Source organism: Anopheles merus, chromosome 3R, assembly GCF_017562075.2.
Source record: "Anopheles merus strain MAF chromosome 3R, AmerM5.1, whole genome shotgun sequence".
In the NCBI taxonomy this organism is placed as follows: Eukaryota; Metazoa; Arthropoda; class Insecta; order Diptera; family Culicidae; genus Anopheles; species Anopheles merus.
In genome coordinates, this window is record NC_054084.1 from 41,069,688 (window position 1) to 41,085,404 (window position 15,717).

Genomic DNA, 15,717 nt, shown 5'->3' on the forward strand with positions numbered 1-15,717 from the left:
CACACACACACACACACTCAAACGCATCGAGTTGTTTGTGGTGTAATCATAATGCGCATAATTTGGTGCCGGTTTGGTGACGAAAGCGCGGGCACGGGATGCTTGTGTCTTGCGCAATCGGTTGTGCGGGTGCTCTTGTAGGAAAAGCGCGCTATGCATTTTCGGTGGCTTTTGGTTTATGTTTTTTTTTTTCGTTTACAAAATACCTAATAAGATGGTTTTTAATTTTTTCCGCCTTTGTGGTTGTATACTACCACCAAGACTGCTTCCCTCGCCTATGTTTGGAGTAAAAGTCAGCAATGAAAAGCGTGAAAAGATCATTGAAGGCTGCACGGTGTGGTGGTTTTTTTTATAATCACATTTTTTTTATTTCATTTTTTCCTTTCTTTTTTACGTCGTAAACAGAGCAAAGAAAAAAAAATTTTTAAAAACAAAAAAAAAACATAAACAACAATCAATGCGTATGAGCACGAGCGCAAAGCTAAGAAAAACCATGATCAGTATACATTTGAGCTGGCCTGTTTCCTATGGTTTGATTTTGGGATGCGTTTTTCTATAACTTTTTCTGCTTCGTTGCTTCGTCGCAGCTGCTGTAGCTAAAGCGGCGTTCCTTCTCTTTTTTTCTTCTTCTTCTTTTTACTTCGAACGAGTTTGCGTTGGAGTTGGGGCGGTGGCTAGAATAAAACAAAAAATCTTGAAATGTTCGGCACTTCGATATTTACACCAATCTTCGTCTTCTCCTTCTTCTTGTTCTGCTTCCCCAAAAGGGAGAAGTGCCCGGCAAAGGGGTGAGGTGGTGAATCGGAACCAGGAACTAATCAGCGCACCGGTCGCCCAACTTTCCTAGCCTTTTCCTTTCGGGCACTTCCCTTGCCTTCTTTTCCATTTTTTTAGTTTGTTCGTTGCGCAGCTAAGCATTTTGGTATTTCAGTTTGCTACTGTTGTTCGCGGGTTTTTAAAAATCTATATAACAAGAAAACAATGCTGAATGTGGGATGGATGGTGCAGTTGCAGAGAATTGCTAGTTTTGGTTTGCTCCGCATTCCCGCACAACACATTCGTCTATGAGCATTTGGCGGGCTAATGCCAGTGGGATGGATGGGCTTTCTCTGTCCAAAAATGAAATCAAAAAGAAAAAAAAATCGTTGCCCGTCTCCGGAAATTGACTGTATCTGCCCCTGTAGCAAATGTAGGAACGTTGTGTGTTTTTCTATTAATGTGAAACACTTGAGCTGAACAGTGGATTTCCGGTGATGGGCAGTGGTTTTTTTCTCTCTATCTCTCTTGGGACCAGACTAAAGCACCAATTCCTTTCCTTCCCGCCATTGTTATAGGGTAGAACGATCCAGAGTTGTGTGATTTTGCGCGCTGTGTGAAAGGGCACAACAGCTGAAGCTCGCTCCTTCTTTCGCTGGACGGGTCAACCGGATGACTCGGTGTGACCGGGACGTTTCCCGCCCAACCGAGGCGTCAAGTTGACCCCGATCTGTGCTGAAACGCTCCAGCAACGCAGCGAAAGGTTGAGGCTTGCTCCAGCAGCGTCGTACAGCCCACGCGAACAGCGATCGCACAATCACGCACTCTCCGGCTCATCCAGCAGATGTTCGTAGATGGTCGTTCAGTTGATCAGTTTTTCGACATTACTTTACAGAGCTGGTTGGCTTGCTGTTGTGCTAGATGAATCTTTGAGCTAGTTGTCAGTTGTCAGTCGAGCAGTCGAGATGACGGATTATGCTGCTTGGGGGGAGATGTTGGAGTTGGGGAGGTATGCTAGCAACTAAGATCACAAGTTTTGCGATATAAATAATGAAATGATGGGAGCTCTTCTTCGCTTAGTGATGAGAACCGAAGTCGTGATGTTCGCTCAGACCCTCGGAGTGGACCTCCTCGTGGTGGTGATGGTGCTCCTCCTCGTGGTGAACCGGCACGTGGACCGGAACCTTGACCGGGTACGGCACTGGCTTCTCGACCTCATAGGGGACGTGCTTCTCGATCTCAACCGGGACCGGACGCTCGACCGGAACCTTCACGGGGTAGGGCACGTGCTTCTCGACCGGGACCGGGATGTGCTTCTCAACCGGGTAGGGCTGCGGGACTGGGACCTTCACCGGGACTGGCACGGGCTTGTCAACGTGCACCGGCACGGGGCGATCGTACGGGACATGCACTGGGTACGGGACCTTCTTGATGACCTCATACGGCACTGGCTTCTCCACCGGGACCGGGACTGGCTTCTCAACATGGACCGGGACTGGGCGATCGACTGGCACATGGACTGGGTAGTGGACGATCTTCTCAACCGGGTACGGCTTCTCAACGTGCACTGGGACCTTGACCGGGTACGGGACCTTCTTCTCAACTGGGTACGGAGCTGGGACATGGACCTTCACCGGGACATGGACCTTCTTCTCCACTGGGTAGGGAGCGGGCACGTACACCTTGACCGGGACGGGACGATCGTACGGAACGTGGACTGGGTACGGGACCTTCTTCTCAACCGGGTACGGGGCTGGGACGTGCACTGGCACCTTGACGATCTCCTTGACCGGGTAGTGGACAGTCTTGTAGACTGGGTAGGGCTTCGGCACTCCAACCTTCACCGGGACGGGCACATGCTTCTCCACTGGCACTGGGATGTGCTTCTCCACTGGGTACGGGACCGGGACCTTCTTGACGACGGTCAGAGTCTTTTCCTCGTGGGTTTCGAAGTGAGGCACCTCATGGTGTTCCTCGTATCCACCGAAGCTACCGGTCCAGCCGTGCAGTCCACGCTTGTCCTGTTTCTTGTCATCGAGCGCCTGAGTTTCGGCCGCCTTGCTGTCATCTACTTTGGCCTCAGCCACTGGTTTCTTTTCATCTTCAGCCGATGCGAAAAGCACCAGGGCTAGCAGGCAGACAACGCCCTACAGAGGGAGAAAAGAAGCGTCGAAGAATGGAAAAGTTAGCTAAATGTACTGAGCAAAATTCGGAGGAACTATCTGACTAATTTCCCAATGCATCCTCTTCAACAATAGGTTGAATGGAACACTTTTCCCACAAAAAGAGCCCCGGAAAGCCCAACGACCTTGCTTGAATCGGTAATGTTTACACGATCATGCTTCAATTAAACTGATCAAACAATGTTGATCTTCAAGCAGGCATGAAAAAACAACAACACCAGTATTCCCCAAGAAGATTAACATGGGTGCAAAGCAGAGTTAACGATGATGCGAAGATGACGGAGAGTGAGAGAGCAATGCCTGTTAATTAAATGGAAAGGAATGTTTCCGTTCCAAATGAATCGAAAGTTGAAGTTGTGTTTGCACCACCGAGCAGGCACGGAAGCGTGAAAGGGAAAAGAGAAGGCCAATTTAGAGATGCCTGCGTTCATTTCGTTTCGAAAGTTTTGGGCAAAAGAAAAGAGTGTGCAAACTCATCGGAATGGTTTTGTGCTGCGCTCAAGCGGGTAAGTTACTTTGGGCAGGAGATTTAATCTCGTTCTTTAAACGGAGCCTGGAGTGCTCAAATTCGCAAAGATGTGTTCGGGATGTATTCGGAAAATAACTCAAGAACTATCGATAAATGCACTCTGTAGAGGTAATACGAGGCTAGTACGATGATCTATGTTCCCGACTGGGCAACTCCCTGGAGCACTACTTCACTGTGAACAATCATTGTACACTGCAATCACGAATTCACACCAAACATCTTCAACTTTCTTGCAACCCATCAAAGTTCTTTACGATCTCACTGCTGCACTGGGACGGGCAAATGTTTGCCTTAAAAATGATCTTGCTACTACAACTTCACTGCAGCGAATCAAGTGCCTTCACGAAACTGCACCTCCCTTAGAAGGGTTGAAGAAATCACTGTGTTTTTGTTTTGCTTACCAACAATTTCATATTTAATCCGAGCGAACTGTGTTCTGTAAAACAAGCAAGTAGACAACTGATGGTGAGTTTGGCGCTGCCGATGGTTTTTATACAGACGGGTTTCTCCACCGGGCACCACTCCGAAGCCAACCAGCTCATCGCCCAGGTTCACCCCACTAGTTCACCTCCACCATCGCATCTTTTCCACACTCTTCTTTCTCCAACCTCCCACTGGTAGTTCGGATCGTTCCGATCGAGCCTTCGCGTTCGTTCGGTGGCTTCAAGCGTTACGCTTCCCGAGCCACCGGAGACGGTTGGAGGAGCGGGTCTGGTGGCAGGGATGGTGAATGTGGATTATAGTGCTCCGACACACCTCCCTCCCAAACGTCGCTGCGTGTTTTTTTTTTCGATCTACCGATAGAAAGAGAGTGAATAACGTCATTTTCACGCCACCGGTCGGTTGGCCCCCTTTTTTCCATCCTCCTCTTCCGTCCCTGTTGCCCCTCGGTAGCGCCATTTCCAGCCCATTACCTGTGTTGCCATTTTCCTTTGCCTTCTTCGTCCGTCAGGCGCACACCCGAAAGCGCACGACCGGCCCCTTGGTGACGACTTCTTTTCCTCGGGCAACCCCCTACACCGTGGACGGACGGTTGTGTGTGTGAATGATTTTTTGATATATTTTTGTTGTTATTGTTGCTCCGGCAACTATCTCGCTCACTTTGGTTTCGCTTTTCCTACTGGCTGGTGCGCTATTGGGCAGCGGTTTCGGTTTGGGGCAGTGTGCTGATTCTACGATTCAGTACTACTCCCCGCACATTCTCACCCCCTCCTCCCTCTTACACTCGTTCATGTTGGTGTAAAATTTGATGATTTCAACCCTCACCCGGTCCGGTACGTCACACAAGGGGAAAAGGGGTGGGCAAAGAAAAGCCTTGGAGCCTTCGAGAAAGACGGCCGAAACATATGATCCATGGCTGACCGCGCTGTTGGTGAACCGCGGAACGGGCATCCCGCGATTGTTGGCTGGGCTGATGGAAGAGTGGGAGGGCGAGGGGAGAGGGAAAACATACGTAAAACTGAGCAGTGAACCAAGCCCGTAAGCCTCCCCCTCGTTGCAGCACGCCGTCGTAACCGGCCGTATGCATAAAGTTTTCCGATCCGACCGAGCGGTCGCGTAAGGCATAGTGACGGTTGCCAGTGACGGTTGCATTTTTACTGCTGTACCCGGTAGAAACGGGTTGTTGCGGGTGTTGCGGGGTGCAGTGGACAGTGTTGAGTAGTGATTTTTGCACCTCACACCTCACCGTGATGCGCACGGTTTCCTGCATGTGCATGCTCATCGAGATGATGGAGAAAAATTCATTTCAATCGTGCATTTGGGGGATCATCTACCGGTATAATTAATCGATCGATCATTAGGTTCGGCTTAATTTGATTATTCAGTACACTGTGTTGGGATGTTTTAAAGGAAATCAATATTTATTATATATATCTATGCAACGATCCTTAAGGAAGCTTAGAGATAAACGGTTAACATAGAATACGCAGAAGAAATCAATTCGCGTGAAGAATTTGGATTCGGTGGAATTAAATCAATTTTAATTGAAAAAATCAATCAATCAGTAATCGAAAGGCCGGTAAAAAACTCAGTAAAATACCAAAATGAAAACAATAATTAAACAATTTCAATCGGTTTGCGCCACATTGGTTTCTAGATTGAACTACCACAAAAAGAAATTCTCGTATTTTCCGGCCTCACATCCGAATCCATTTCCCCCTGAACCGATTGCGTCAAGGTACTGCTTTTTTTGTTCGCCTCTTAGCAGTGTGTTTTTGTTGGTGGCGCGTTTGCCTTCGACCGAGCGCATCCGTCTTGGATTATGAATTCTATTGCTTTCCGCAACCGGCGAGATTGCAGGAAAGCCAATGGCCTTCCGAAACGTTGGACGGTTGGTAAACCCCCGTCTCCAACGAGCGAGCAGCGCGTACCACCAGCGCCAGTCGCAGCGTTTAATGCAATCGCTAGCTTTCGATCAAAGAAACGCGCGTCCCCTAGCGCGGTGGGCTTTGGTCGGCTGGTAAAACACTCTTTTCGGGAGGATCGCCCTAGCAGGCCGAAAACGATGCGGCTTACACAAACCTGCCGGCAATTAGACGTCTGGCGCGAAGAAAAAGCACACAGAAAAAAGAACTTAGCTAATGCTGTTTGGAGTAAATTATATATAGATAAATTAATGGCGAAAATATGGCTGAGGTTTGGCAAAAAATAAAAGAAAGGCAAGCAAACAACGAGTTGAAACAGAGTGTAGTGCTGCCAACCGATCTAAAATGGTTGCTTTTTACGACGCTGTGGAGTAAAGTAAAGTAAAATAATCATCCATCTCTCTCTTTTCCCTTCGATAAAGTTAAGTAAAAGTACAACAATAAAGAGAAATGTGTAAAAGCCCGTACCGCACGCGGCTAGCTGATGCGACCAATGTATCCACCGGTGATGTATGCAATCGATTTGCCGATCGAGCCTTGCAAGGTACATAAGGAACGGTAGCAGAGGAGCAAAAAAAAACCTACGATTTGCGAGTAAATAGGAAGCCAAGTCAATATGTATTTGTGTGTGTGTGCGTTAGAGGAGGAACAAAGATGGTGAAAAAAATAAAATGCAACTACAAAAAAATTGGCAAACTGCCTACAGTTTTCCGCGGTTGCCTGCCAACGAGCGCGAGCGTGCACGTTTGTGTGCGTATTTGTTGCTAGCATTGTTGTTTGTGGGGGGTTACCTTTTCCGCCCAATACACGCGTGTCAACGAACCGGACCTCGGCTAGTACCACAGGACAGCTAAATCCTACGGAAGTTTAGTAATGATCTAGCTTGCAACCAGCATACTATGGATAATGTGTTATGGGCTTCAACAGCCGCAACAGCAACACTAAGAAAGCGTAATTGATTTAAGGTGCAATTTTGGGCGAGCAAACCAAACATGCATGCGGGCCGAATGGTTGGACGGTAATCGCTGTTGAGGTTATGCGTGTTGTTCGGTTAACACACGCTTACATCGTCATGTAATGCATGGGAGTCAAAGAGGTTGCTCGCTAAAGTAGCTTGATTTTTGACCATCACCGGTGATACAACAGTGATATCCATCGTCAGGAAGCAGGATTCCGTGGGTGGGTGTTGATAAAAATCTTTAAATCTCATAATACACAGCGGTGTTAAAATTTATACTTTTTTTTTTTGGTTACGCTACACTGCCATCAACCGACCGACATAGTTCACCCTGTGACATACCTCTACCGAGCAGAATGTATGTTTAATTGATTCGATTATCTCACACGGCTGCACTGGTCGAGTATGGTTCGCGTCTTGTTGCGCTGTGTTTGCTGCACCATACTCCGAAATGCATGGGACGGACGCACAGATGTCGATCGGTGCATGGCGAAGCATCATTACTCGGTGCAGCCCATCAGAGGTGTCACATAAATCATCATAATTACTATTGTGTTTCGCTGCTGGCGCTATTGATGGAATAGTTCGTACTACCCCGCAAGGCCTTTGAGTAGAGCTAGCGGTGGAAATGTGATGGTTGAATTGAAGGTGGACGCCTTAATGTGTGCTCCAAAGATGACTTGTTTCAAGATCTGTTGCAGTGAGATAGTATATTTTCTTTATGTGTTGAGTGTAGAGAGAATTTTATTTGCAGGATGTCACAAATGTGATGGAGTTGTGTAGGATTTTTTTTATGGTTGAAGATTTACTTTACTATGAGTTAAAACTCCTAAAGAAATGAGACGTATTTTTATTTATAATCTTTTTTTTTTGCTCATTATTAATAGAAATCATATGAATAATCTTAAATGCCTGACGGTCCATCAGCCATTTGCAATAGGACGCAATTTTATGGGAAATTCCAAACTATTACTAAATTTGAATAAATAAATAAATAGATAAAAATTCTTTGATCATCATCAACTCATAAGAGGCGATAGCGTAAATTAGAGAGACAACATATTGCCACTTTTTATATTAATAGCTCTTTATTATTAAAATATAATAGTTTCCACTGCTAAACTCTTCATAACTCTACTCTTTATTGTACTATCACCAGTGTGTTGGTTTTTAATATTTAGAGTAACCATCGCAAAGATAGACACAGTGAGTCTAGATTGATCATATTGAACATAATTTCAAATCTCATCCAGATCATCCTCCCAAGGTAAAGCAAACACGTTCGAATGGTGTGTCTATTTTTGCAGACAATGTATGTATTTTTAAAACGGCAGCAACTTTTCAACAGACCCATCGTACCGCTTCAACCGTAATTGAGATTTCTTACTGGTAGTCAGAAAAGAAAAAAAAAATAGTATGCGTTACCAAAACCTCCCATGTCTAGGCTGCCTAATACTAATGCTCGCGATGAGTGTCAAAAACAACAACGAAACCATCACGCAATTAGTTGCATCTGACGACAGCTAAAGTGAAGAATTAAACCTTAATGCATACCGGTCTGGCGTTGCAGAACAATAGAGGTACATTGGAGTGAAACATTGTCCACGAAACATTTCCCATATCATCTGCAGTGAAAAATACTCCACCTGAACACGCGCAAAGCCGACCTAATAGGGAGCTAAAATTGAACAATTTCCAACACGGTTGCAGGTAGCGTTTTGTGTATTTGTGCAGCTACGAGAATTTAATAATTTGTCTGATTGCACACACAATTTATCGTACATTTTAAGTGAGCTTTCACACATTCTGTCTTTCCATCACAAGTGCCTTGCCGTCTGTGTGTCCCTTTGCACGATTAATTAGCAAGATATAGGTTATACGGTTATGGGTCTTGATGATAGATTTTTATTATGCAACAATGCCGAAGCGTATTTTCCTTTTCTTCATTTCTGCTACAAACGGTGGTCGTTGTTGTGGTTGCGTTTCTGCTTCTGCACTTTTTATTACTTCTCCACCTCCTTCTTCTTTTTTGTACATCCACTTTGCCCCAGGCTCGGCCAGCCAAACACTCTTCATTGCCCCGCACGCCTAATGGCTTTATACCTTTCCCATCCGTCCTGGAGGGCGCACGCACAGCATGCGGCCATCCGCCGGCCCGGGGGGCTATTGCAGGACGGCGCTAGTGTGGTTACTTCTTGCAATACTTATTTTGTTGTGCTGCCCACCTCATCTCCCTTGTCGACGAAGCGTCTTTTTGCCTGCAAGATCAGTATTGTTTTTTTTTCGAGGCCGCACCGTGGCCCAACAGTGAGAAAATCGACGCAAAAAAAAGAGGCTGGCACACATTATGCTACCGTCGGCCGTAGGTCAATCGCTGGCATGCTATCATGTCGGGGAGACTATCGAGATGGCAAGGGAGGGGGGCAACATGAAGCCATGAAGTCATAATGAACGTGCGCCCCAGTGGTAGGGCACGCGTGCGACGTACGACCGGGCCGGACACTAGGTAAGTTGGCCAAATGGCGTTGACCTGCTATGCTTTCACTTTTCACGGTGGGCGAATAGAAGTGGCGGAAAAAATGCATTCCTACCATGCAATTCCACAAACAAGAGTGTTGAGTGTGTGCAAAGGAGAAGGCATAGTATGTAAGGACGTAGATAAATTTGTTAGTTCTGCTCTTAATTGTGTTTTTTTCTTACTTTTTTGTTTAAAACTCGATTTTTTATGTGTTCTTATTTGCTCATGAGCTGCACAATGTACCCATCTCTGCGATACATCTCTCACCCGTGCCGCACCGGAAGGGGCTGTGAAGCTACTAATCGATACGTTTGTACGAGCCCGAACGGCACCGAAGCTACATTTCACGTTTCAACGGCATCGGCTGCTGCGAAGAGCTGTCGTCAAACCTTCCCTAGCCTCAATTGCCTCGGGAAAATAGTGGATTGGAAGCTGTGGGCACACGGCACTAGAGAGCCTACCCGACATGACGAACGGCGCGGCACCGTGTTTGCAAAGTCTGTCCTCCCTCCCTTTGCTTAATGCCTAGTGCCATGCTTAGCGCCGTTGGGAACGCTAGCTGAGATGAGATAGAAAATAAACACACACACAAAAAACTAGGTCGATCAGTATTTGGAGCAATGGCATGAAATGGAACCACCGGCGACCCACCGACGTGATGAATTGGGTAGGGTTCGTCGCTTTTCGGTCGGCATGTGTTGCGACCCGGGCATTGAAGTCTTTCGTTTCGACGTGGTGGCTGTAGGCCAATGTTTACTATTATTTGGGCTTACGTAAACAAAAAGGGATTATGGTGGGTTGTTGTGTAGCATCGTGGCGTGGTCGATGATTGACAGCGTTTTGGATGCGATTTGGGGTTTTGCAACTAATGCTAGCGTAGAATGAAAAAAAGGGAGAGTGATATAGTAAAAACAGTGCCACAACAAAGCTTTAATTTCTTTAAGCCAGATTTTGGCCAGGCGCCAATGCTTTGTGCCAATGATCGCTGCAGCATCTTGTTTTTCTTTGTGTGATTCAATAAAATATTTGTTACGAATTTCCTCTCCACAAGTCCTTCAAATGTCGGTGTGGGACAACCTTGAGTGGGTCATCTGATCAATGAGTGAAATGTAGCACCTCTGCTATACGACCGTTGTCTCTGTACGGATGCACTTGGTACACATCAAATCCCACAGCACTACCGCACGTGCACACACGCGGTTGATGCGGTTGAGTAATGTGGTTTCCGCTCGGTTTTTCTTTTCTGTTTGTTTGTTTTCGCTCAAAAATCGAGTGACCGAATTTATGCCCCCACCGCATCATTACATAAAACAATGACCGCTACAACAGTCCTTTAGCTCACTGAGTGGAGAATTTGTGCAGGAAATTGGCATGCAATTTTGTAGGTGATAGGTGATGATTTATAAAATAGGTTTTTTAAATAGCTGTCAAAAAATGAATTACTTTCTCCAAATATCGTTTTAAACCTTAACTTAGTTAAGCTAAAACATAAAAAAAAAACTAAAATTAAGACGTATCCTCGAAAAATCATCCGGTAGATTATAGTCCAATCAACAGTCTCTCCTTGACAAAGGTCAGCCTAAAATTTCACTTGCTACGGCTGAGCGGTTTCACTACTCGATGCAGATAGATGATGCTTCCACACTCATCACTACACCACGGTCAGCATCGATTGTCCGTAAGAATTAGTAACTCTTCTTCGTACGGCTGTTGCCTTGACGATGGACATCCCTTGTAGACCGACGAACCAAAACCAAAAAAAAAAAGCAAAAAGCTTTTCCCTCCCACTCTATTCCATTGCCATCACCCTTTCGCTGCGCATCTTTTCCCATCTCTTTTCCTTCAACTTGCTCAAGTGACTGCACGATTGTATCTGCACAAATTGTCGAAGCACACTTTTCGATTCGATGTAAGCAACTCACGCAACGCATCGCAAGTCAATTAAATTTATTATTTTTCCTCCTATTCCTCCTCCACCACTACTGGCGACCCCTCTTTTGCTGCCTTTCTCAAGCTCTTAGCTGCACTGTCAACGGTGTAACATAGTCTTCGCTGTTGTTCGCTTTACACCTCGAACGGGTGAGCAGCTAGCGAAGATGCTCCGGCCAACTCGCTGGTAAGGCCCGTGATTTTGGATTTAGTGGCTGATTTTATGGTGGAAAATTGGCCCCGTCTAGTCAGTTTCGACCACCCATTTTTTTGTTATCGCACGACTGCACCGCCGCACCTGCTATAAATTAAACCACAGCCGATTAAAAGAAAAGCGAAGGAAAATCGAAAAACATTCGCTCGCGCACACACAGAGCACATTACAACGACGCTGCAATATTTGCTGCTTGCGTAGCGACGCGGTGGTGCAAACTTGAGACAGGAAATCGGCGTCTTTCATTCGATCAATGCGTTTGGTGAAATTCGTTCAACTATCGAATTCATTAGCCGACCGCCGGCTTTATGGGTAAACGACAGGCGGGAAAGTCCTGTGGCAAGAAAGTTAGTTAATTCTCGCGCCAAGCAATGTTCGATCCGATCGGTTTTATCCACCCAACACGATAGAAAAACGGTTAGGGGAAAAGGCCCGGTGGCATTTCGTTCGTTTTACCATAATAAGCAGGAAAACTGTATCGGCTTTCGTTCGAGCATCGGTGAGTGCGAAAAATAGATGTGTCTGTGTATGTGTGCAAAATGAGGCCACACATACATTCGAGAGAATGAAACAGTGAATGGAGTGTAGCGAAATACGGGTACGTAATGATAAATGGGTGGGGCCGGTTTTTCGCACATTGTCGAATTTCCTGCTGTCGGTGGATCTGTGCAGCTTATCAAACAGCTGCCTTGCTCGAACAGATAAAAGTGGGCGTTCGGAGGAAGCGTCCGTTACATAACGCATGTACAGTGTTGAGCAACTGAAATGCAATTTTGACTATAGTATTCTATTAACATTGTTGTTTTGAGCTTTGTTCGATTTTTGAAGTTTTTATTATTATTTAATTATATAATTATTAAACCTAACATACTTAAAAAAACACAGCAGCAACGTAGGATAGCAAAGAACTCTTCATTTTTCATAATTTACAACATCTTTAACATCGATGTAGACTTTCAAAGAGACTGACTTAAGACTCAGTTTTACAGCTGCTCAAAATTAGTTGTCAGGACAGTGTTCTTAAATATATTTTGAGTCATCCAAGCTATCTACTGATTATCGAGATCTTTGCCTATCATCTTTCGACGTGCTGCGTGTGTGTTTCTAATTTTATCGTGACATCATTGTGCGCTGATTTAATTGTAAAGAGTTTTGATAAAGAAAACATTCGAAAGGATGGTGTCATGTCATTTAAGTACAGATGTTCTGAGATTTTTTAAATAAATTGAGTTTTATTTACAATAAAGTGTTTAGTTTTTCAAAACTCAGAGCATTAAAAAAACACTTTATATAAACTACATTATTCTACAACACTGCAACAGCAAACGGCTATTAGTATATACATACTGTATATACATCGCCGGTCTCATAGTACAGTCGTCAACTCGTACGACTTAACAACATGTCCGCCATGGGTTCAAGCCCCAAATGGACCGTGCCGCCATACGTAGGACTGACTATCCTGCTATGGGGGAATCAATAAGTCACTGAAAGCCAAGCCCACAAGTAGTGGTACAGGCAGGCCTTGACCGACAACGGTTGTTGAGCCAAAAAGAAGAAGAAGATAATACATCTACCTTATGTTTTGTAATTTTATCAGTTAGTAAGAAATAATTATATTGAGTATTGAAAAAATAAATATAAAACCTTTTCATCAAAAGCTGAAACATTAAAACGATTATTAGTTTCAACAGCTATAAAAATTGGTTAATTATATTTTCATCAGAATATGGCATCGATTTTGGATTACAAATACAAAAATAATACGCCCCTTGGTCCGTATGGTGCAGTCCAATTTCATTTAATATGATTGGCTAGAATAGGAATATGGTAAACAAATATTAAAAACTGAATCACAAAGTGTGCTACATTCACAAAACGTTGATCTTAACAATTGATCTCTTAGTACACTTGCTGCTTAACCCACTTGATGAGATATTTTGCGTAATTAGTTCAAACGACATCACTTGCTAAAAGCCCTTACAGTTCTTGGCCAATTCTTTTCACCATGATCTACATTTGCCCAGGTCCCAATTAGTGACTGTCTCAGCGAAACGTCCCACAATCCGACACGCTCCATCGCACCAGTGACATTGTATGCCATTCTCACGCATCCATTCGGTATCCTTTTTTTTCTTTCGCCAAACGCTCGCAACGTCATTTACGCTCAAGTGTGCATCAAGAGACCGGGTATGCATACACACGCGGTCCGTACTTGCTCACCGGTGCAGGAGCACCGTTACATAAGCCAAGGCACCTGCGCCAGAGATCATACACAAAATTATCTAACGATTCGCGAACTGCGAACCCGTCCCGTCCCGGGTGGCCATTTGACTCGCACTCTCGCTTAAGCAGTGTGCCTCCCCATAGAGTACGGGTTTGAAAACGTCCTACCGGGCAACAACTGGGCATTGCATCAAAGAGAGGAGAAAGACGGACCATAGTCGGGCAGGAGGGTGCAATCGTCAAACAAGATTCTTAATGGTGAAAAGGAAATTTTACAACCGTAACCGTTCTCGATTCGTTCCATTTTTTTCCTTTTCCACACTGCACAACAAATCCAACCGCTCATTGCGAAATCTCCCCACACGCTTATACACAATGCATCAAAAGAGGAGGAAAGAGTGAGAGAGTAAGGTGCAGCAACAAACCGAAGCTACCGCACACCGGGATCATGCCGACCAGCGGATCGACCCCATTCCACAGAATGGCCCCTCCGGTGTGAAACAAAACCCATGCAAAAGTACGAACAGGTACGGCGCAAGGGACCGTTTTTGGGCTCGTAATCCTTTTCTGGACCTGCAAACACTTGCCCGGCCTCGGTATCGATTAGTGACGCCCAATCTGACGACCTGACGGCAAGATAGACAATTATGTGCTCTTCTAAATGTTCGATTATATCATCCACCAAAGCTGCCCCGTGTGCGAATTATGGCAGGGTGGTTTGGGGTGGTTTGGAAGGAGAGTGATGGCTGATGGCGCCCCGGTTTTTTCTTCTGATCTCTGTTGTGTGCGAATGCAGTCATTATTACAAATACGAACAAACAAACCCCACCACAACAGTGCTGCCATGTTTTTAATGCTGTGCTACCGCGTGTGCGATCTTTCTACTCGTTCATTCACTTTCATCCCGTACGAAGGTTGTGGTTTTTGCATCGATTCACGTTGCATATGTGTTTACCGAGTGAGTGTAACAGCCGTCCAGCAGGAAAAAGCTTTCCCGTGCAATCCAAATGCCCGTTGCACTCGCTCAAGCTGCCGTGCACATGCAGATCAGGCTCGAACGAGTGGTTCGTTCTGTTGAACGTTTTGCTTTAAACTAAGAAAAACATTTTCCACCAAACCGGGCTGACGATCGATTCGCTTCAAGGTAAAATGCTGTCTGTAATAATGACACGAGTCCTCTAAATAACGCCCATCAATCAATCGCCCCAGCACCGATCGATCCGCGTACTGCCGCACGTATGGTGCTGGCGTGAAATACAATCTTGCGGCAGTGATCATAAATTATGCAATTACCATCGAGCGATCATAGGTAAATATGATCGCATGCCGCACTGGACGATAGCATGGCAGAGTGTGCGAGATACGGAGCAAAAAGGATAGAGAAACAGGGAGAAGCAGAGACCGAGGCGCAGATACAAATGACTCAGATGGTTTTCATCAACGCTGGTACCTTTTCCAGCTTACTAGTCACTTCTCCTGGCCAGTATTGCTGCAGTCCAGCGGACGTAATTGGGTTTGAGTAGATGAATTAGGCTTGTACATAATGTACGATTAATGCTAAAGATTGTTTAATTATTTAATAAATTTAAATTCAAACTAACAATGTTACAGCCATTTTTTCCAGAAATGAAAAAAATGCAAATGTGTTAATCGTGAAGGTTTTTTGAAGACATTTTCGCCAGATACATTTTTAGGATGCGGAAAAGCCATGTCTGAAGCTTTTTATTTTTTTTAGCAATTTTTCTACTAAAAATGTACTATTTATATTCTTACAAATTACTAATTAGGGATTTCACAATGTTTCAAGCGAGTCAAAATGCCGGTTAAAAAATTAGTGGGAAAAAACGAAAATACATTAGAGAATTATTATCTTTGAATGGGAATGAGTTGAATCTTCTGGTTTCCGCTTAGTTAGTTATGAATTAATAGAATTTTAAAGATGGTTTTAAGCTCTAGAGCATGCAACTTTGAAAAAATACACATTTTTTAAACCAAAATATAAAATCAGTTTTAAATTTGTCATCACTGTACTTTCTCC

At 44.8% G+C, this 15,717-nt stretch overlaps 2 protein-coding genes across 7 annotated transcripts in view; one reads left to right on the forward strand and one right to left on the reverse strand.

The window, feature by feature from the left end:
• LOC121597596 (angiotensin-converting enzyme) overlaps nucleotides 1–15,717 on the forward strand; it is a 76,776-nt gene that overhangs the window by 12,270 nt on the left and 48,789 nt on the right. The window lies entirely within an intron of this gene.
• On the reverse strand, nucleotides 574–3,939 carry LOC121597602 (skin secretory protein xP2). Its single transcript, XM_041923477.1, has 2 exons — nucleotides 3,870–3,939; nucleotides 574–2,903 (listed from the first exon to the last, which is right to left on the reverse strand). Exons 1-2 carry the CDS (start codon nucleotides 3,879–3,881, stop codon nucleotides 1,833–1,835), a joined length of 1,083 nt encoding a protein of 360 aa, XP_041779411.1. The 5' UTR covers nucleotides 3,882–3,939; the 3' UTR covers nucleotides 574–1,832.